Source organism: Penicillium cinerascens (genome assembly GCF_028974065.1).
Source record: "Penicillium cinerascens strain IBT 15544 chromosome Unknown contig_9_segment0_segment0, whole genome shotgun sequence".
Lineage (NCBI taxonomy): Eukaryota > Fungi > Ascomycota > Eurotiomycetes > Eurotiales > Aspergillaceae > Penicillium > Penicillium cinerascens.
Genome location: NW_026695296.1, coordinates 2,431,473 through 2,452,759, shown reverse-complemented (window position 1 = coordinate 2,452,759; position 21,287 = coordinate 2,431,473). Strand labels below are relative to the sequence as shown.

The window sequence follows — 21,287 nt, the reverse complement described above, 5'->3', positions numbered from 1 at the left end:
GAGGTGATTCGGAGACATCCGAACCCTCAAGTGAATGTCATTTGTGCTCGGGCCGACCTTTCTCCGCGCCACCTTTATCAACTACACATTCTATACAGCTCACCTTTTAGATTGGTTTTAAGCAACGTATTCCTTACGCTACATGGGAAGCGCTATGAAGATGGAAGTATTTTAGTTCGGCGCTCGCAGGAGGAGCTTTTCGCAATGAACTTGAATTGAAAGTTTTGCCAACAAAATAGTCAACATTTTGGAATGTTCTGGGATGTTGCAAGAGCCGTTACTCCTCCTTGGTGTACATTCCAAGAAGGTCCTTCATATTTTGAGTGCAATCCTTGTATTCCATCGTCAACTCCACGATGCGAAGCCCACGTCCATCTTTGAACGTCGTTTGATTCGTAATGGAATCCAATTCACGCCATGTCTTTGCACTTGCTGTAAAAATGGGATACTCGGTATCGCAGTTTGCGCCAAAATAAGAAGGAGAGTCGAGATACTTCCAGGCAGCGACATCATTATAATGTTGCTCTGGGCCGTGGATGAGACGCTCAATGGTGTATCCGTTATTGTTGACGATGAAAATGATCACATCAAGCTTCTTGCGAATGATCGTACTAATCTCTTGCACAGTCATCTGGAAACTGCCATCCCCCTCAAACAAGATAGTTCTACCGGAGGGAGAAGACGTGGATGTGGCGAGATGTCGTTGAGCGAGGACAGCGCCTTGTGCCGCTGCAAGTGTGTATCCGATTGACAGCCAAACACTCGAGTTTATTAGAGTCGTGCCTTTTGGTAACACCATGTCTCGTCCTCCAACGCTAGATGTCCCAGTTTCAGTCAAGATGATATCGCCAGAACGGAAGAAAGTTGAGATTCGTGACCAGAAGACATCTTGCGTGAGCTCGGAGTCCCGATCAATGTCAAAAATCTTCGGATTAAGAGCTATCCGTGGCAGATCCGGATAAGGGGCAAATGGGGTGATACCATCACGAGCCAAGTTATCCAGTACTTGTTGAAGTAGCGATTTCGGCTTCAGATTCTGTGCGCAAGATCCAATCATAACGTGATTTTGCTCAAAGACGATAGAAATATCCTCCTTTGGAACAGTCGTAAAATAGTAGGTGTTCACATTGCTATGCATGGGCCCGATATTGATGATGAGATCGCAGGCCTCCACATAGGAGACATAGTTCGTTTTCCCGATGGGTGCATAAATTCCATGGAAATTGGGCAGACCCTCATCGATAATTCCCTTTCCGAAAGGTGTTGTTGCGGTGGGAAACCCAGTGACTTTTGCCAGCTCATGTACCTGCTCAGACATTCCGAACCGCGAGGTGCCGGCGTCTACCAGGATCAATGGTTGCTTGGCTTTTCTGATGCGGTGGACGATCTGGTCCGCGATTTCTTCTTCGAACAAAGGCTCATTTGGATGCGGGGATAGAGTGGCCGCTCCATAGCAGAGAGTATCAGGTACCATCATAGATCGATTGAAGCGAGTTCTAGGTACCATCTCATTGACCATATCCATTGGTACTCGGATATAGACAGGTCGGGACTGAACAACGCATTCACGAATAGCTCGGTCAATCTGCATAGGAGCCGTGGAGAGATTAATCAAATTCTCCTGCGCGACTGTGACTTTTTCATACATTTCGGCGAAGAGCTCAAAGTCACGCGGCGTGCCTCTGCACAATGAGTGGTGAAGACGGGTGCCTGAAGACTGTAGCTTTCGGTCCGGAGTTCCAACAATGTGCACCACGGGTGCCATTTCAGCATAAGCACCAGCGATCGCATTGATGGCAGACAGCTCTCCCACACCAAATGTTGTGATCAAAGCGCCGATTCCTTTGATTCGAGCGTATCCATCGGCTGCGTACCCGGCGTTCAGCTCGTTGCAGTTTCCGACCCATTCCAGACCACATGGGACGACATGATCGAGTAGAGTGAGGTTATAATCTCCAGGTACCCCATGTACTGCCAGAACACCAGCATCCCGGAGGCGATAGAAGAGATACTCGGCAAGAGTGATTTGCGTCGACATCTCTGAGCGTACCAGACAGAAGGATGAGCAGTAAATTGACCGAGTATGGCAAGTGATTGGGAAAGGGAACAGGTTCAATCTCCAATGAAGAGAAGAGGATCAATTTACTGAAGAATCCCTTTCGAGATTAAAGAGGAGACAGAGAATATTTAAGTGGTCGCCAAACTTACTGAGTGTCCTGGACCTCTCGGTACAAACATCAAGCCTGAGCTTGGTGACCAATCAGTTTTCAAGACCCCACAGACATCCCGGAGCCGCCGAGGACGTCCTTGACATAATGAAAGAAAAAATAGTTGCCGCTTCATGCACCTGCATGAAGTGATTGGTCTTGCTACCTCGGTGGGTTCCGAAATCTTCTCCACTTTTCGGAGGCGCCTCCGAGCCCTACAAAAAACGACGCTCCGGGTTCGTAATTGCCAAAATATGCATATCTCCATGAATAAGAATCATCCAAAGAATTTGAAATTTGGCATTGCTGAAGCAAGCACTGTTTGTTTCTGCGCAATTTCTTTCGATCGCTTCCCTCCTGGGATTGGAGTCGTGAAATGCCAGAGTTTCTCGTAGAACGAACCTCAGAATTGTAAATACGAGTCGGCAACGAATCTCATGTAACATCCAAGAGCGGGATGTTAAGTTTAGAAGGTTGCACGAAGGTGACATGTATTGAAAATGTAAGTCTGAAGAAAAGAAATTATGTGCTTAGGTATAGAGAAAGGAGGAAAACACCCTATCCACATGCAGAAGCCCAAACGCTCAGACAAAGCAAAAGAAAGGTGAAAGAGTGTAAAGAATAGGAAAAAAGGCTGGACAGGGATCACAAAGACTCGATCTGCAATTCCTGTGAGACAGCATGCTTATGTCCATATTGCACATCGGTAATGCGCGGCAGTAAAGCCTTTCGGTCGACGAGCCTCTCGTTCGCGTTGAAATGGTCTACCCGAGACCCGACGGGAACGAGCACCTGTCGCTTGCCACTCTTCAATGAGATAGATCGTGCTGTGGAGACTTCAATTGTTGGGATCGCCACGTTGGTCTCCTTTGTGTCGAGTTGCTCGGGCTCAGCCACGGGCGGAATTCGGATGGGTTCTGCCCGCGGTGGGTTTGGTAGGTCCGGTTTGGGGTCTGAGGACACCTCTTTTGGGGACGCTGTGATGTTGACTAGCTCCGCTGTAAATTTGGACGGGGGAGCAGTGCTGTTCAGCGATGATTTGGACGGGGATTTATCCTTTGCGTCTTTCGGGGGCGGCAACGGTGGCTTTCGTCCAGTCTTGACGGTCAGGTTCCGTCGCTCCCGATCAGACCTTTCCTTTAAAGTTGAATTTTTGTTTGTCTGCAATGCTTTTTGTTGCTGCTGAAAAGAACTTTGCACTGCTCGAATGTCTTGCGGAGACATTTTTCGCGATCTAGGGTGGGGGTTGATAGGTGGGAGGGGCTTGTCCTCCCAGCGAATGTACGAATTAGATGATTGAGGAGTATTGGAAGACTCATTGAAAATTTGTTTCGTGATGGGCGACTCGAGAGACGAAACGCCATTATTATTAGGGATTGCTCGGAGCGTTGGCTCCAGAGGCGACCTAGATGGGCTTTCCACAGGGACAGTGTTTGATCGGAGAAGAGGACTAGGCCCTCGAGAGAAGTTCTGTGTTCCCGGAATCTGCGCAGCTTTTGAAGGCTGAGAAGTTGGGAACAATGTGAAACTTGATCGTGCTGGGGAGGTGGCTCGTCGGATGAGAACCGGCGGCGGCTTGGCAGTGGCAGCAAAGAATAGCTATGATATGTTAGACATTTTCGTTCCAAGTATATACTGGCATCAACGAGACATGCTAACGAACTTGGTTGCTGGGTACACTGAGGCTATCCAGAGTCTTTGCTCGCCTGGCCAGCAGATTGGGCCTCTGGTTCTTGTTCATCACATTGCTGAACATCACGCTGTATCGCTCCATTTGGATATCCGGAATATCAAGTTCCAGCCGTAGACTTTGATTCTCCAAATTTTCTTTGGTGGGTATTCTCTTTGACAGCGAAAAATTGCGGCTTCGCTGCGAACTCGAGTTGTTGCTGTCGGCTTTCGTTTTCGGGTCGCCTCCAATCCGTGGCCGTTCCTCATTGGAGCCCTTCCGCTTTTTCATTTGCTGCTGTTTTGCCGATGGGATTTCCTTTTGTCCCAGCTGTTTTGATGGGCCCGGATGAGCACTTTGAGTCGGTGATGCAAGTGCATTCTTAGCCCTAAAAAACCCTCCAATCTTTTTCCACTTGCTTGATTTCTGCGGCGGTGTTGGCTGTCCGGTCTGTGTCTGCGCAAATATTGAAGTATTGAATCTCGGAGGGGGCAAAGCTTTGGAATCAAACATGTCCGGGCTTCCTAGTGCGATGCCTATCGTTTGTGAACCGAGTGGACTCCCGCCCGAGGGAGCGCCGGAGGGAACTGCTTCGTCCGGCGGGGCAGTCAACCTAAAGTCGAAAGTGGCCCCAACACCCGGCGGTGCCTTTCTGTTCGTTCTAGTGTCTGCTGTTTGGGGTCGAGGGAAATCCCACTGTGCAACAACGCCCTGCTTGGGTAGCCGTTGGGAAGTAGTCTTGTCAATATCGCGAAGGTCATCACGCGGCGCTGCATCGGAATAGGTCAAGACAGGAAATGAGATGGTGTCCATGGCCGGGTTTGTGCGAGACTGGACGACCGTCGTAGTTTTTCCCATGTTATGATGTCACGAAACCCAGTCCGTAGCAACAAATAGTAATGAAAAGAATTGTAGAATAGGGAGATCAATGAACGGACAGCCTTCCAGAAGGCCTGGTGCCAAACAGAAAGAAAGTAAAACAGAGTCGCACGACCACCAGGGGTGGCCCTTCTCTTAATCAACCAGGATCAGGAGGAGTGGCGGCGGGGGACGTCTCATGAGTGGAGATACAATTACGCCAAGCTGTGTACATGAGACACTCGTAGCCGGCAGGGTCAATATAACGCAATTTAACCCCCGATCGCAAAACACATCTCGGCTGGGGTCAGACTCAACCAACGAGATAGCAGAATTGACAGGGGCGGGGCGGGGCTGAAACTAACAGGAGCGATCGCATAGCACCGATTCGTTTTCACAGGATCGCAGAGGCCGGTTAGCGCCGCAACGGTGGCACTTCGCGGGCCAGTCTCATCGCCGGACTGGAAACAGGAGGACAACCACACGGGCCAAACCAGGACCCCTCAGGGCCACTCAGGGCTCGGGCTCGGTGATCAGCAGACGATGCTTAATTCGGGTGGCGTGAATAAGATTGGCAGTGAGATTATCAAATAGATTAGTTCGCTACCACGTTCTAACCGGACCGGGCGCATTGACCCTATATGCAGGAGGCGTGTTTCACCTCAAACCAAGACAAATCACTGGTCGCACCGGGAGCCTCGGCTCTTTCCACGCATTGCAATTCGGTTCCCGCGCACTGACGTCGCATCATGTTTTTCCGTTTGACTGTGATGCTAAGAACGTAGCTATTGCCAATGAGTTGGATGTTTGGTGTTTCATACCCCTGAGAACGGAGTTTGTGATTTTCATCTCTTTGAGTGATAGCATTGAAAGGATCGGGAAACGATCAGCAGAAAGGAACAAAGAGGAGCAAAAGCGGTGAAAAGGGGAGGTTATACGAGATCGGCTGAGACAAAGGCTAGACACCTCAGGAATCAGGAAATATAACAATCCTGATCTGACTCCGTATGCATCATTTTTAGATTGCTTTACATCATGTCCAGCAGTTCAGAGATATGCCTCACACTCTACCGAGCAACGTGCGATCAAATACAATGTTCTCTTCATTAAATTGCCCATAGTGTTAGAAATAAGAAAGCCACCAAACCACTCACCCCGCCACTCCTCGCTTCTCGTAATGATCTGGAAGACTTTGTCCTTGATATCCTGATTTCTCGGGTCTCCTTTTAGATAAAAATTTGGACTCTGGTCGCTCTTGCGGATAAATGCACCAATGCAACAATAGCAATACAAGTCTCCACCTCGAGGGAAACCACCATTTCACCCTGGTGAGGCTGTTTTTGGGCAAATCTTGCATCCAGTATTAGCGGCCACGTTCACTGTTCCTGGAAAGAACGGCATGCTTGTAGTTGGCTTTGGAAAAGATGCAACCAGAGATATGAACAAGTGTTTCACTTAGACACCGTAGCGACTTGCTTTGATGGTTGAAGAGCTTTGAAATAAAATAGCCTCAAATGCATCTCTCCTCATTACGGCACCGAAACTAGCGCCCCGCAACAATTCCACATCAGTAAAAAAATATAAAAAAAAAGCAAATACCTCATCACGGAATACACATACCCATGACATTTGATAAGCTTCAAAAGTGACGCACTCAGTTCTCTGAGTTTAACTCCATCGAGATTATTTACCCACGACTGTTGGAGAATATAGCACCAGGCTTGAGTCGGGCTGAGTTCGTCATCAAGAACAAGCTCTTCAGACAGGGCAAGCAGTTTGTCAAAAATAAATGCGGGATTATAAGTCGATGGGGCATACTTTGATAACATGGACGAGGCGTATTGATGGTCATGCGAGTGGACGAGGGTGGCAGACGTGAGCAGAGAATGGCCGTTAGGCTTATCTGGGTGGCGCTCTAAATGCGGGAGGCAGGGATGTTCGAGCCTGTAATTCCGTTAGGAACAGACAAAGATGCATGCTAAGGAAATATAACTCACGCCAAGACAAATTCCATCCCCATGTCAGTCATCTTTTGGTTAGAAGACTTTTCAGCGCATCTTGACTGTGGTTCCATTGGCTGAAATGGAGAAGTGAAAGCTGGGGCACGGAAAGGTAGATCCGGCTGTTGACCGTTTGCTGACCCGATGAGCTGGCCATGTGAATTCGGGTAAATGTTCTCACCGGACAGACCCAGAGGGGAATTGGTCTCTTCAGACTCCGTCCCCACTCTGGATCCCCAGGAACTAATCCCATTTTGGATATTGCCATGGTATTGAACCGGGGAGGTTGCTACAGTCAGGCCTACTCCAGCATTCTCCGCTGCCTTCAAGTCAATGAAGGGCGCTGCTGGGAGTACGGATAACTCTTGTTTATCCACAATACCGTGGAGTACGTCGATCTGACTGCGAAGATTCTGAACTTGAAGGACCAACTTCATTTCGTTTGCACGTAGACGCAATACTTCACTCTCTAGATTCTTGAAATATTGGTCCTTGCGTAGGCGGTGCGTGCTGTTGAATGATCAGCCTAGCCGGAGATTGTAAAAAACAATGCAGACAACTCCATACCGCTGGGCTTTTCGCAGCTGTTCTCGACGCTTAAAGAGAGTTGAACTAGTGCCGCCTGTGATCAGAGATGAGCAGGTTTTTTAAGCATGAAGGAAGCTACTCCGCTACGAGTAAAACCGGTGCGAACTGACCTGATTCGGACTCTTGTCGATCGGACCGATGACCGGGTAGGAAGGTAAAAGCTTTCTTCATGTTGAATTGAAGGGCGCGTGTTGAGAGAGTAATGGTACTTTGCAGAGGTATGAAGAGTATGGTTGGATCTTAGAAAATAAGCTGACAATCAAGGAGGCGGTCATTAAGAAAGCCATGGCCCGGTATCCACTTCGACTTCATATCATAGGCTCTTGCATCTAACTAACTTAGACTAGCGGCAATTTAACTCCGATGCTAGACCCAGTTTGTGGAGGGGACTAGCGTAACATAGCCCATCTGTGCCCAAGGAGTGGATTGTTGACTTAATCATTATTTCCTATTAGGGCTAGTGCAAATATTGAGTTTGAAGACAGGTCCATTCGGAAGGGGGTTAGGGATTGCTGACTTGATCATTTTTTCCCTTTCAGAACAACAAAAAGTTGTCTTCAAGTCACGATCGGTTATCCATGAATGTTGACTTAATCATTATTTCCTCAATGTATCTAGGTACTTCATCCAATGTGGCAGGAGCTCCCGGCTGTGCTTGCCAGAGAGCGCTATATAATGAAGAACCCGTCAGAACGGATGGCAACTATCATCCACAAAACAATATTCGTCTGGTCTAGGGTGCAGCAAGCTTTTCCTTGTCGAATACACTGATTTGTTCCGAATTCTCAGCATAATGCGTTGTCATTTTTCTTCCGTCTGCCTGGGGATGGCTTCCGTGGCGGGTTGTGTACACGCCAATGGCACGAATGCATGCCCCTCGGGTTCTGGAGAAGCATCACAAGTCGGCAAAGCACTCTACTTCCAGTCGAACGAGCAACAAAACTCTATTGTTTCAGTTCCTATCGGGCGTGATGGCAAGCTTCATGGCGGTATGGTCACCGCCACGGGCGGCATGGGAGGGGCCATCATCGACGGGGCCACCAACAAACCAGCTGGTCCAGACGCGCTCTCGTCCCAGGGCTCGGTGGTAGTAATTGACAAGGTAAGTTTCAAGGCACCATATGGCAGCTTCATTCCCGTGTCATTTTCATTAATCAGCTCTCACTAGTATCTTTTTGCCGTGAACGCCGGATCAAATACTCTTAGCATGTTCAAAATTGACGAGGCCGATGCCACCAGCTTGTCCATGATCGGGGAGATGGCCGTTGTTCCTGGCGATTTCCCCGTGACTGTTGCAGCCTCAATGAAGCGGAACGTGGTATGTGTCGGATACACGGGGGCAAAGGCTGGCACTTCCTGTGCTTCGTTCACGCCAGAGGGACTCGGTCCGATGAAGCAAGTCCTTGACATTGAGCTAAGCCAGACCACACCTCCTCAAGGACCCACGAACACCCTCGCGCAAGTATTCTTCACCGCGGATGATACTTGCCTGATCACTACTGTCAAGGGGGATCCAAATACCAATAAGACGGGCTTCGTCTCCGTTCTGCCGTTCAAGGATTCATGGTCATCTACTTTTGAGAGTCATGATGTCCGAAGCTCCCCATCCGGAACCGCAGTACTCTTTGGTGGTGTCAGTATCCCCAATACTTCGGATCTTTTCATAACGGACGCATCCTTTGGTGCCGCACTTCTCAGCCTCAACCCGACTACAGACAATGTGTCTCTTCAGCGCAAAATTGTCATCGAAGGCCAAAAAGCAACATGTTGGGCTGCTTATTGCCAGGCAAGGGAAAGTGTCTTTGTTACGGATGCGGCAGAGGACCGACTGATTGAGATCAGTGAAGATGGATCCAAAATCCTGTCAATCCTCGACTTGAATAACGGTGATCCTGGACTCATCGATCTCCAAATCTCTGGTCGCTTTGTTTATGCACTTTCTCCGGGCAATGATACGACACCTGCCGCAATCACGGTGGTGGATTCGTTCCAGGGTCGGCAGATTCAGCATTTTATGCTGGAGAAGCTTGGCGCGGGAAAGCGCTGTCAGGGTATGGCTATCCTTCAATGAGTGTATTTCATGGAAAAGAATATGGCGGCGAATGTCGTCGTTTGCCCAGAGACGAACCATAGTTGAAGATAATTCCGTCAGTGTTCTTATTTCTGCCTAGGTATAGAGGAAATCGTGATAGGGTTCACCGCTTCCTACTCTTTGATTATTTACGATTCGCGCTCTGGACCGCGCTAGCTCCTCTGTGTTTTGGCTCATTTTGAATTTCGAAGAATAATGCAGATGAGGATATATGATAGATGGCGCTGTAGATTACCTTAAAACCCGAGGTTTAAGACGTACGGAAAGAAGAACCCTGGGATTTTGGAAGGATAAGTTAATAAATAATTCAGCAATTCAAACAGTCAAATCAAACAACAGTGATGTTTCTATCTCATTGGTCCGGAACTCCATTTAGAGGGCAATAGTCAGCAAATGCAGTCGAAGGATTTCGAATTCCCAAAACAGTATCATTGTCATCCAATTGCCCCACGCAGGTTGGCGGCAACAAGGGCAGCTAGGGGTCGTCAAGGGCCAAGGATGGACACATTCCTGGTGAAACCAATGTTTGCAGGGCAAATACCATAATTGGGCGTCGAGTTCCACATCTTCCAGATAAAACCCACACGTTAGATCTTCAGTGTCAGCCAGCATCATGTCATCAACGGTGCGCTCATTAACGCTGCAAGTGACAGGAGGGCGCGGGCAAATTGTTTCAAATATCTCGGTGAGAGTCTCTTCAACCGTCGCCAGTGGTTGCCCATTGTCACTGGAATATTGCCCAATAGACCGCCGAAGATAGCAAAGGACAGCAAGATATGCCCAAAGCTCACGATGGCCCGGATCTGGCAGGGTGTAAAATAGATCCGAATAAATTGGCAAAAGGACAGCAATCAACGCACTTTCGAACCGTTGTTTGCCTGTATCAAGGTGTCCTTGAATGACAGCCATTGTCCTTCTAGTAAGCTCGGAGCTTTCAAGCGAAAAGAGCCGCGCAAGATCTGATTCAGCTTGCCAGGGATCTTCGAGAAGACCTCTAAGAGAAAGGTAATTAAAGCCTTGCGGCTCCATGAGCCACGTACCTTGAATTCCTGTATATATTGGATTTGAATGGGCAGCTGTTGAGGATATGTCTAAGACGATCCACGGCACCTACATGTAGGCTTTTTGTCGTAGGGGGATTTCCAACAAAATTCACGTCCTAATCATAAAACAGTCTCGTGAAACGAGTTTCGAGAGTTCCAAGCTTCTTTGTTTTCTAAGTAAGACACGACAATACGGCTAACTTGGAACAAGAAAGTATCGGGAATGGGGCTGTCAGATGATATCCTTTCTTCTGTGGAACAGCCGAAGAATTCATTGACTTTTGAATCTATCGCTAATCTACAGCATTGTATTTGTTTCCGTAACACTCCTGATCCACATTTCTTCTGGATTGCGTGACTCCTCTCTTTGTGCCTGAATCTGCTTCGGCCACATGGCTGCGTATCGACCGTTCGAGGGGAGTAGTAAGTCTAAACGCGACATTTTCTCAACGATTTCTCATGTTAAGTCTGTTCCGGTGATTGCAGACACTTGTGGCGTTCAAATGCACGCATCCTGCCCGGGTAGGCAGTTCTCGCCATATGAGGATGTTGAGGATTTGATGTCCAAGTCCAATCCCGACATGATAAAATAGTGGCTGCGTGGTGCACACCCTCGAAGCTACCCTGTGGGGCTTGTAGAAATTGAATTTTTAATGGATATGGAATGTCCGGTCTAAGTTATCATATTATATAAGTAATCGAGGTCAAATCTGCAGTCGCACTTTTTAAGAGCTACGTCTCCGAAATGAATCAAACAGACACGTAAGGCGAGCCCTATTACAGAGAGGCTTATTCTCGGCGAATTTTTCCACACTAGCTAGAACAAAGAAAACATAATTTCAGGCCTAAATCATATTGCGAATATGGCGCGGAGCTAGTTGTTTACACCGCTCCACTAGTGGCCCCCATCAGGGACATCTACATGTCATGAAAATTGAGTCCAAGAAACCGACGACCACTATTAGGGATGAGTGCACGAGAACAACCAAGCTTAAACAAGCGCTGGAATTCGACCACGTGCACAGTTATGACATGCGTAGCGCAGATCGCTATGCAGAATGCGCGAGGCCCTGACATGTTGACGGCCGGTCACACCAGGGGCATCCATGGGGGCTTTCCAAGCTTTAGCGAATAGAATTCAAGTAGAACAAGCCCAATCCCGCTGGATCGAGCAAATTCCGAACGAGAAGACGGAATCCCGGACGCGACGGAGCGGGAGTCCTCTCACCTCCCGTTCTCGGCGGGATCGACGGGAAGCGCAGGTTTGGCGGGGGCTAAATTGCCGCCAACACAGAACCCCACTTCGACCTCCTTCACCTCCCACAAGCTTCTTATATTCTCCCACCATCTTTTCTGCCTCTCTCCTCACTCCTTACACTTTACCCCCCTTTCACACACTTACAACCGCCACCATGGGCCAGCACTCCGCAATTTGGCAGGGTACGTCCCCGTCTGACCGCATCCGTCTACAGCTGTCTCCCTACTAACGATGACTCCTCTATCCAGGCTATGTCGACTCCAGGTACATCTGATTCCCCTCCGATCGGCAATACTTGCGTCTCTGCTTTCCCCGGCATGAAGCTCCGATCATGACCATACCGCCTGCTGACATGCACTCTCCAGCCTGATGGGCTCGGGTCAATTCGACAAGGCCGGTATCCTGGCCGCCGACTTCTCCGGTCTCGAGGCCCAGTCCCCTGGATTCACCGTACGATACTGGCCCTACAAATCTTCTCCCGGGCATTCAAATGCGGGGTACCCGAGCCGTGACACCCGCTAACGCGTACTGTATTGCAGATGACCCAGGACGACATCAACACCCTGGCCGCGGCCTTCACTGACCCCGATTCCGCCTTCGCCAACGGCTTCTCCGTCGGTGGCGAGAAGTTCGTCTGCATCAAGGCCGATGCGCGCAGTCTGTACGGCAAGAAGGTACGCCACCTGAATACCAGAAAGCTCGGAGAAAGGAGAGAGAACAGCAACTGATCAAGGAACCTGTACAGGGGAAGGAGGGCGCCATCATTTCTCGCGCTTCCGCATGCACCATCATCGCCCACCACGGCGAGAGCGTCCAGACCACCAACGCGGCGACCGTTGTGGAGAACCTGGTCGACTACATCAACAACCCCCAATAAGCAGGTAGCTTCGAATTTACAGATGCGGATGAATGCTATGAACAGGAGCCTGTGAAGAATAGGAAATAAAGGAGCATTGAAATTGTTCGCGTTTTTGCAGTTGCTTAACAATTCCCAAATATATTACGAAGGCATAATGTGCCGCGGGTTAGTTCTGGTTCCACTTGAGTAGCTTACTGTGTAGAGATATCGTGTACCAACTGTCTGAGTGGGTAGCTACTGAGGTAGGATTTTCGTGGCCGTGTGTAAAGGATATGCTTCTATGCTCTATTATATACGTCAAGTACTGACGTTCCAGCAAACACAACACCGTGTCACTTCGCTGGAGAAGGAAAGGTCATTAATAATTACATCAGGGTCCTAAGGCCGTAGAGAGTATCGTGTCATCCCGTCACACCACGCGACGCGCATAAACCAGTCGAACGTACAGATATGTACAGACATGGACCACCTCTCAACCAAGTAGACCGGGAATAGATCGGAATCACATCAAGGACGTGGCTTGAAAAATCGACGTTGCGCATTCCTCATACAGGCAACTCAGCATTGCTGCGACCACCGGCCAAGACCTCAAGGCCACGCCTGATATACGGTCCAACGACAGGGATGTTACCCGCGAATTGACCAATGGTGACCAGAAAATCGCCGAAGAGGATAAACAGGCCGTACAGCTCGATCAGGAAGCCCGTCAGTGGCCAGCGGAGAAGAATAAGGATGATCCCGGCGGTGAAGGCGACGGTTCCCTTGAGTTTCTGGGGACGAGTGAAGAAAACAATGGTCTTTTGGACGCCGATTATGAGGGTGAGGCCGATCAGGAAGAGGATCTGGGACTATTAGTTAAGGGGCCGAGGAAAGGAGTGGGTGCGCGGCGTACGTTGCCCATAGCGAGTCTATAACATAGTGTTAGGATTCATTCATCGCAAGATCATCACCTCGAGGGAAAGGGACATACAATGATCGGTCAAAAAACATGATGACACCTCCAATCAGGAATAGGCCACCTAGACGCCAAACAGGCGAGATTAGTACACTGCCGTGGAATACAATCGCGTAGACCAGAACTGCATACCTGCAGAGCAGAAGACCACACCGATCTCTATACACAAACGTCAGTCAAGGCCCAACATAATCTCTCGAGCATTACGCCACAAGGACATGCGACACAAGTCGCCAGTCGCCAGAAGCACTCGAAGGGAACTCACTCTGATTCTCGGATAACCACATGCTAGGCATTTCAAAATCGCGCAACGGGGCAAGAGGAAAGAGTATGACGAGAGAAAAGAAAAGTTGGCCAAGAACAGAAGCGTCGTGCCCAGTCGCCGTAAACAGAAAATCGGATTCTGCCTGCCACACGCAGGCGGTGAGGGTGTTGCTTTAAGCCGCCCGAGCGGTCGACGGGTTTTCTTGTTCTGTGCACATTCGGTGCGAACCATCAATTTCTTGATTACGGGGATCCGGAATGGGATTTGGTCAATGTGGTGATTCTCATTATTTTGGGGAGTTTCAGCATGATGAAGCTGGACTATCTATGGCAATTATCGTCCAGTGACCACCGTCACTGACACGGATTTGTGTCTACACCCATTGCACCATTTCCTCCCTCCTCCCAGAGTCAATTATTATCACAATACGCCGCGACGACAGCACCTTCGGGGTGCTGTAACTGATGCTCTGTCCTGTGGAGCTTCGGTAATAGTCGAGTGCCTAGCACGAGGCGAAGAAAAGACACCAACGGTCACGAATAAGCCGGAGCGCTTTCTTGAACCTGTCTCGAGAGGGGCACGGTGGGATGGAAAGGGCTTGACTGTGTTGGCCGGACATATGCCTCGTAATGGATGTGTCTAGATAGTTAATAGCTTGTTAGCGAAATGGAATTCTATCCTGTGTGCTGGTCGTACCTTGAAGTGGGTATCTTTGCATTGATGAAGTAATAAGTAGATTTTGCCATGGGCGGCTCCTTTATTTCAAAATTGTATGCGCACCGCGTGCCTCGAGGTAGGTTTCTGGCACGCCCTGGGCCAGGGTGCGGATGACGCCGAAGATCTCCTTGTTGTGGTACCGTAGGCGGGTCTTCGGATCGGTGTAGGGGCCCGAGAGACCGGTGAGATCGCAGTAGTTACGGTGGTAAGATGGATTGAGAGAAGGCGCGGACTCGATGTTCGTGTAGGTGACAGTCGGACCAGACGGGAACGTGGCGCGGGCGTTCTTCTCAAGGACCAGCGTGGAGAGGTTCTGGGCAGCCTGCGCCAGGTTGGGAGCTTTACCAACTCCCTCGGCAGGTGTCTGTGCTCCATCGGTTGTCACGGCGCCAGATGTAGCGGGATAGGGCGTGGTTGCGCCGGAGTTGGCCTGGGTAGCCATCACGGAGGCTTCCTTTCGTGAGGTCTCGGAGACGATCTGCTTGACGTTCTTATTGCGGCGTTGGGAGGGTCTCCAGTTTGGGTTGCGGAAAGGCTTGGCAACATTTGCAATGTCCATCTGATTGAGGAGCAGCTGGTGCGACTCGTCGTTGGCGGGTGTTGCGGGAGGCATTGCGTGTGGTGTGTATGAAGGGCGGCGATTAAGCAGGATGATAACTGCACGCGGAGGGGAGGGGCGTATACAGCTGCGTATATATCGTAATTAAAGAAGTCTGACGGCTCCCGGGGGTGGTATAGTCAATCGTATGGGGATGGTTACTGGACGTGAGAGACGAAATACGACGACCGTGGTTTGGTCTGTATACAATCACGTGATTGCGGAGAAGGCCCAAACAAAGCGTCGGCGTCCAACTCGACGCGATCATCACCGATATCTTTGCCTTTCACCATGGTAGCTATATCCTGCAAGACCACGAAGTTGAGGACAGAACAACTAACATTCTTCTAGGAGAGCCCTCATGAACACCAGCAGTCGGTGCTGCTGTCCCGCATCATCACCAATGTTGTATGTCCTATCGACGTTAGATACTAGGCTGGGACGAATGATTTGACTAATAATCGGTACAGGAAAAGCTGAATGAAGCTGTGATGGTCATGAACAAAAGCCTCCAGGTAATCAAAGAAGTCTAAGTTGCCTATGGTGCCGTCCATCGTTAACATCCAGATAGGAGGTCAACATTCAAAACATGAATGTCGAGCTGGTCGCGCAGATGTTCAAGAACTACCAGTCAAACGTTCTCTTCCACCTTGAAGGTACGCATCCATTTATCCATGTGCTACACTCATGCTTTACGCTCGGTGCTAAGATATCCCAGCCACGGAAAACCTGAAGGAGCCTGCGCAGAGCGAACAGTCCTAATGAGTTTTTTATGATGAATGAGAAAATGCATGTATTAGATACCACTTGAATATTAGTACCTTTTTTTCGCAACCAAGTTCTGTTCCGTAAGATGTGACCTCTTTATGTCTGGGCGCGTTGAAGATAAAGCGCGGCGTATCGGCGCAACTGCGGCTTGGCACAACCAAACCTCCAACCTTCCACATTTACGGTAGCTTGGTACCGCCTCTCCGTCACGCCCGTCTTCTATCTCTAGTGGACGGTCTATATATCCAATTCTCATCTCTTTTATATCCCCCACCGTCGCCCTGCATGCAGTAAACCGCCAACGCGCCCTTGACCAGATCTCCGATCCTCAAAGCTCCTGGTTTCCGCACCGGCGCAGCCCACCATGACCATTTCCTCCGTGCAGACCCTCCTGCCGGGGCGGTATGCGATCAATGCAAACGAGAAGCGCGCCGAGAAACCTCCACCCAAGACCTACAGTGTTCAAGAGTTCCCTTTCAAGGGCTACCAACCTCCGCTGTCGGACGGCTTTGAGAAGAGCCGCGCCCGTCCCGACACCAGTGCCATCGTCATTGACAATGGTAAGCCCTACTATAGCGGTTCTCAATGAGTTGGTACTGATCTTCATTCTCTATGCAGGCTCCCATCACGTCAAGGCCGGCTGGTCTTTCGACCAGAACCCACGATTCGTCCAGCCTCCCATCATGAGCCGTTACCGCGATCGCAAGCTGGGCCGCCAGTGCCAGTTTATCGGATATGATGCCTACGCCGATGCGACGACCCGCGGCCAAATCCGCTATGGATTCGATCCGGGATCCAGCGTTGTCGGCAACTGGGATGTGATGGAAGGTGTTCTGGACTATGTGTTCCTCAAGCTGGGAGTGGACGGTGCCAATGGCAGCGTTGACAGGCCAATTGTCATGACTGAGCCGGTTGCGAATCTCGGATACCCGAGAAAGAGTATGTTTGTCTAGATGTCCGGATGGAGGAATTGCTGACACGTCCCAGTGATGAACGAGATTCTTTTCGAGTGTTACGGTGCACCCTCCGTCGCCTACGGTATTGACTCGCTTTTCGCCTACCGCTATAACAAGGGGACGGATGGATTGATTGTGTCTTCCTCGCACACCTCTACACATGTCATCCCCGTGCTCAACTCGAAGCCGCTTCTCTCGAACTGCTCGAGACTGAACTGGGGCGGCCTCAACAATGCCGAGTACCTGATGAAGCTGCTGAAGTTGAAATACCCTACATTTCCAGCGCGCCTGACCGACTATCAGATGGAGCAATTGGTGCACCAGCACTGCTATGTCTCGCAAGACTACGACCGCGAGCTGGCCGGATACCTGGATTGGACCGGACTCGAAGACCGAGATCATGTCATCCAGTACCCCTTCACCGAGCACATCGTGCAGGAAAAGACGGAGGAGGAGCTGGCTCGGATTGCCGAGCGCAAGAAGGAGAGCGGCCGTCGTCTGCAAGAGCAAGCGGCCAAGATGCGGCTTGAGAAGCTGGTGAAGAAGGAGCAAGAACTGGAATACTGGAAGGATCTGCAAAATCGCCTGGCATCGGAAACGAAGAAGGAAATCCGCCGGGTGTTGGAGTCGGAAGATCTCAAGGACGAGGTTCATCTGGAACGCATGATCCGCGACTTGGAGAAGTCCATCAAGCGTTCGCGCAACAAAGACCTCGGTATCGAGGAGAATGAGGAACAGCAGGAGGAGATGACGTTCCCCATGCTTGATATCCCGGATGAGGAACTTGATGAGGCTGGACTGAAAGAGAAGCGGCACCAACGTCTCATGAAATCCAACGTCGAGGCCCGAGCTCGTGCCAAGGCTGAGAAGGAGCGTGAGAAAGCCCGACGAGAGGAAGAAGAACGTGCCGACCGCGAGAAGCGCGAGAACCATTTCGAAGACTGGATTGAGGAACGACGTACAAACCGTCAGGTAAGTTCCACCGCGTGCGAGTAAGCCTCTCTTTCTAACGATAGTCTAGACTATTCTCCAAAGAATCAAGGACCGGGACCGCTTCAAGGCCGACCTCGGTAACCGCAAGTCTCTTGCCAGCCAGATGCGTATGAAGACCTTGGCCAACCTCGCCTCCGATGGCCCGAAGAAGCGTCGCCGCGGCGGAGACGATGATGACTTTGGCGCCAACGACGAGGACTGGGGTGTTTATCGAACCGTCGCCAAAGATGAACAAAGTGACGAGGAAGAGGAGGAGGATCTGGGCGGCATGCTCAACGAGGTCGAGCAAGAGTTGCTCGAGCACGACCCCGAGTTTACTGAGAATCACACATTGGCGGCACAGTCCGACTGGACCAAGAGCTTGGTGCATGCTTTCCTGCGTGGCCCGTGGCCATTTGACCCGGAGAGCCAGCGCGAGGCACATCAGATCCACCTGAACGTGGAGCGGATTCGTGTGCCAGAGGTCGTTTTCAAGCCATCCATCGCAGGCGTGGACCAAGCCGGTCTGATCGAGATCGCGGCCGATATCGTCAACCAACGGTTCTCCAGCACGCAGGACCGCAACCGCCTGCTGAAGGACGTCTTCCTGACAGGCGGCAACACCCTCTTCCAAGGCTTCGAAGACCGGTTCCGCACCGAGCTCCGCGGAGTTTTGCCCATGGATGCAGACTTGTTCGTGCGCCGGGCCGCGGATCCCGTGATGGATGCGTGGAAGGGTGCGGCGCAGTGGGCTTCGGGAGGCGACTTGGGCCGGGCATCCGTGTCGCGGCAAGAGTACATGGAGAAGGGCAGCGAGTATATGAAGGTGAGTACTGAGTTTATATGATTTCCCGGGGCTTCTGCTAATATACATTGTTCTACAGGAGCACGATCTGGGCAACGTTACATGGTGAACGTGAAGCTGAACGTGGAGTCCAAAAACACCAGGCGCAATGGAGTCGAGTCGCACGGTCTATCGGTTTCCGGGGGCGTGTTTTCGATTTAGCTTAGTCAATTGAAATCTTGCCTAGTGCAGCGGTATACCCGAGTAATCATCAATGGGGATTCCCTATCAATCAGGATACAGTAGCATTCCTCCACCTTCAAGTGGCGTGGTCTCGGCGCTCGTCAATGGTACCTGATAGCAAGGAGTCAACATCTATTGTAATATCCCGACACGCTCCCTTGCGTCGCCGTTCAATATTTAATTCCCTTTCGGCTCCAGGAAATACAACGCGACTGACAACCGAGACATTTCTCGATAAGCCCCAACGTTATTTTTCCATCTTTCGTTTCCCGTGTTTGCCAAGGATGATCGCCCTCCCGCAGCACACCACCACCACCACCACCCATGCAGTAGTGCATTGGCAAATGGACGATCACATTTGCTGAAGAAACCGGTATACATCCCGGGCTTTACCGGAAATTCTTGCGTCATTCATGGCACGAATAAGAGTTGACGTTGTATCATGCTTTGCCGGCGATCATCCCACTTTGATCGACTCGCAGGTGGGAGTCTATACAAAGTTGGTCTGTGACGTGGACAGGAAATGAGGTCGGCGGGGGTGGGTAACGACAGCCGCTGCTATCCATGGATAGAGAATATTGTGTCTCACCTTGGCACTCGCGCGGAGCTTATCTCGAGCCGATATTCAAAGCAGGCTTCAAGGGTGTTGTATCCTGATGCATCCCTGGCATCATCAAAACAAGCGCACACTGCCGCAAAGGAAAATATCGTAGATCCCAGCCCAATCACGGAGGGTCCGGCGATAGTATCGGATGTCCGTCGACGAGTCCAGGTATTTGTTGTTCTCTCGATTGATCGACTCCTCACGTGGGGTGGTGATTGGCCTCGACCATCATCCAGGGATCATCATGCCATCTCCACTGCGCTAGATCTACATCCGCTGCGTGCCGAATGGCATTCTTACTCCTACCATACACAGCAGTTCCTTTCTTGTCCATTTATTGTCTTGTCCATTTTACCGTACACCTAGGTCATGAGATAGTGAGGAGGGCCGGTACAGGGATGATTTGACTTGTCGGGTAAAATGAACCCTCCTTGCGCACGAGGATCACCACAGATCCCATCCTCGGCGCAAAGCAAATCCTATAACTTCGGGCGTCGCTCTTCAGGGTTGGAAAACAGGCAAGGACCGTTCTTTCATTGAACGAATAATATCGCAAGGCTGAACCAGTGGTGTACGCTGATTCGCCGGAACCATTGACTTCATGCATTGTCCATCATGACGCATCTGGGGAAAATGGCAAAGCGGCAGCGCATTTTTGTTTTCCTTTCCGGGTCTGGCCCTTGTTTGTGTCTCATGACTCTGACGTTCCGATGTGCCGGCGAGATATAAAGACGGTTCCTTCGCGCAGCGGTTGAGGTTCCTTGCATTCTTCGAACATATCAAGCTTCAGTTTACATACTTGCGCCTGTCACTTGACTCGGTTGTGGCGAGCTATATACCCCTGTCTGTATAGTTGCTACATACACACCATCGCCATGGCCTTTTCAACAGCCATCTCTCGTCCACTGCAGCTCGCCACTCGTGCATTGCAGTGGTGCAGTGCCGTGATTGTTTTGGGCTTGACTGCATACTTCATTAACACGGGTCCTCGCGGGGAGCACATCATCTACCAGGAAGTCATTGTACGTAACGGCGTCTCCGGCTCTTCCACCCGACTCGAAGAACTTCGGGTGTATGGGGAAAAAAACTAACGGTTGAATCCAGGCCGTTCTCTCCGTGGTCTTCTTCCTTCCAGCTTTCATCTCGCCCTTCCTGCCAACAACACTGAGCAAATTCGTCCTGATAATCGACGTCATATTCTCCTACCTGTACGCCTCCCCATTCCACCCAGACCAGTCCAAACCAGAACCAACCCGAAACTAACACCTTAACAGCTGGCTAACCTCGTTCATCTTCGCGGCCCAAGACTACAACTGGCACTTGTGCTACTTCCACGCCCCACCCGGTGTATCCTGCAGCATCAAGTATGCCAATGAGGCTTTCATTTTCCTAGCTTTGTAAGTACACCCGAGGTCCCAGCCTAACCCCCAACAATATTCAAAACATTGGAACATACTAACGTATTCCACCCGGACAGCATCTTCACCTTCTTCGGTGTCTTCCTCGAGATCGCTGCCCTCTGGGCTTATCGCAAGGGAAATACCGCCGGCCCCATTCACGAGAAACACGGTGCTGGAGCCGGTGGTCGTGCGCCGCTCGATGCGCCTGCTGAGCCTGTTGCTCCGGCCGGAACTGTCTAGGTATCCAGTGCATCTGAACAGGCAGATAGACCCGGATTCCACCAAGGCCTTATTGATTTGGTTTGGTTGAATCGGTCTTGTCTAAGGGGATGAATGACCGATATCTCGTTACGATTGAGATGGGGTGAGATGTACAGTAATGTGGACGGATAGTAGAGACTGGATTTCCAAGGACTTCCAAGGGGGAGGCGCCGCATTCTTTTGTGCTTTT

General features: G+C 50.5%; 10 protein-coding genes across 10 annotated transcripts; 5 read left to right on the top strand and 5 right to left on the bottom strand.

Annotated features, from left to right (window-relative positions):
- Nucleotides 1-277: 277 nt before the first annotated feature.
- Nucleotides 278-2,038, bottom strand: N7498_007776 (alpha-keto acid decarboxylase family protein; the record flags this gene model as incomplete). Its single annotated transcript, XM_058454838.1, has 1 exon — nucleotides 278-2,038. One exon carries the CDS (start codon nucleotides 2,036-2,038, stop codon nucleotides 278-280), a length of 1,761 nt encoding a protein of 586 aa, XP_058307087.1.
- Nucleotides 2,039-2,852: 814 nt separating this feature from the next.
- On the bottom strand, nucleotides 2,853-4,734 carry N7498_007775 (uncharacterized protein; the record flags this gene model as incomplete). The annotated part of the gene is made up of 2 exons (XM_058454837.1): nucleotides 2,853-3,806; nucleotides 3,871-4,734. The coding sequence occupies 2 exons, from the start codon at nucleotides 4,732-4,734 to the stop codon at nucleotides 2,853-2,855; spliced, it is 1,818 nt and encodes a 605-aa protein (XP_058307086.1).
- A 1,455-nt stretch (nucleotides 4,735-6,189) lies between these two features.
- Nucleotides 6,190-7,493, bottom strand: N7498_007774 (bZIP transcription factor; the record flags this gene model as incomplete). The annotated part of the gene is made up of 5 exons (XM_058454836.1): nucleotides 6,190-6,226; nucleotides 6,355-6,678; nucleotides 6,732-7,244; nucleotides 7,302-7,356; nucleotides 7,433-7,493. The coding sequence occupies 5 exons, from the start codon at nucleotides 7,491-7,493 to the stop codon at nucleotides 6,190-6,192; spliced, it is 990 nt and encodes a 329-aa protein (XP_058307085.1).
- Nucleotides 7,494-8,148: 655 nt separating this feature from the next.
- On the top strand, nucleotides 8,149-9,393 carry N7498_007773 (uncharacterized protein; the record flags this gene model as incomplete). The annotated part of the gene is made up of 2 exons (XM_058454835.1): nucleotides 8,149-8,424; nucleotides 8,491-9,393. 2 exons carry the CDS (start codon nucleotides 8,149-8,151, stop codon nucleotides 9,391-9,393), a joined length of 1,179 nt encoding a protein of 392 aa, XP_058307084.1.
- Nucleotides 9,394-11,869: 2,476 nt separating this feature from the next.
- pfy1 (profilin) lies at nucleotides 11,870-12,592 on the top strand (the record flags this gene model as incomplete). The annotated part of the gene is made up of 5 exons (XM_058454834.1): nucleotides 11,870-11,897; nucleotides 11,964-11,979; nucleotides 12,081-12,165; nucleotides 12,255-12,389; nucleotides 12,461-12,592. The coding sequence occupies 5 exons, from the start codon at nucleotides 11,870-11,872 to the stop codon at nucleotides 12,590-12,592; spliced, it is 396 nt and encodes a 131-aa protein (XP_058307083.1).
- Nucleotides 12,593-13,119: 527 nt separating this feature from the next.
- N7498_007771 (uncharacterized protein) lies at nucleotides 13,120-13,825 on the bottom strand (the record flags this gene model as incomplete). Its single annotated transcript, XM_058454833.1, has 4 exons — nucleotides 13,120-13,422; nucleotides 13,541-13,593; nucleotides 13,662-13,688; nucleotides 13,795-13,825. 4 exons carry the CDS (start codon nucleotides 13,823-13,825, stop codon nucleotides 13,120-13,122), a joined length of 414 nt encoding a protein of 137 aa, XP_058307082.1.
- Nucleotides 13,826-14,551: 726 nt separating this feature from the next.
- On the bottom strand, nucleotides 14,552-15,124 carry N7498_007770 (uncharacterized protein; the record flags this gene model as incomplete). The annotated part of the gene is made up of 1 exon (XM_058454832.1): nucleotides 14,552-15,124. One exon carries the CDS (start codon nucleotides 15,122-15,124, stop codon nucleotides 14,552-14,554), a length of 573 nt encoding a protein of 190 aa, XP_058307081.1.
- Nucleotides 15,125-15,377: 253 nt separating this feature from the next.
- Nucleotides 15,378-15,871, top strand: N7498_007769 (DASH complex subunit DAD4; the record flags this gene model as incomplete). The annotated part of the gene is made up of 5 exons (XM_058454831.1): nucleotides 15,378-15,403; nucleotides 15,461-15,517; nucleotides 15,580-15,624; nucleotides 15,681-15,765; nucleotides 15,828-15,871. Exons 1-5 carry the CDS (start codon nucleotides 15,401-15,403, stop codon nucleotides 15,869-15,871), a joined length of 234 nt encoding a protein of 77 aa, XP_058307080.1. The 5' UTR covers nucleotides 15,378-15,400.
- A 370-nt stretch (nucleotides 15,872-16,241) lies between these two features.
- Nucleotides 16,242-18,719, top strand: N7498_007768 (actin-related protein ARP5; the record flags this gene model as incomplete). Its single annotated transcript, XM_058454830.1, has 5 exons — nucleotides 16,242-16,437; nucleotides 16,496-16,816; nucleotides 16,865-17,805; nucleotides 17,855-18,631; nucleotides 18,690-18,719. 5 exons carry the CDS (start codon nucleotides 16,242-16,244, stop codon nucleotides 18,717-18,719), a joined length of 2,265 nt encoding a protein of 754 aa, XP_058307079.1.
- A 1,592-nt stretch (nucleotides 18,720-20,311) lies between these two features.
- N7498_007767 (MARVEL domain-containing protein) lies at nucleotides 20,312-21,076 on the top strand (the record flags this gene model as incomplete). The annotated part of the gene is made up of 4 exons (XM_058454829.1): nucleotides 20,312-20,458; nucleotides 20,541-20,644; nucleotides 20,711-20,833; nucleotides 20,914-21,076. The coding sequence occupies 4 exons, from the start codon at nucleotides 20,312-20,314 to the stop codon at nucleotides 21,074-21,076; spliced, it is 537 nt and encodes a 178-aa protein (XP_058307078.1).
- Between the last annotated feature and the right edge of the window lie 211 nt (nucleotides 21,077-21,287).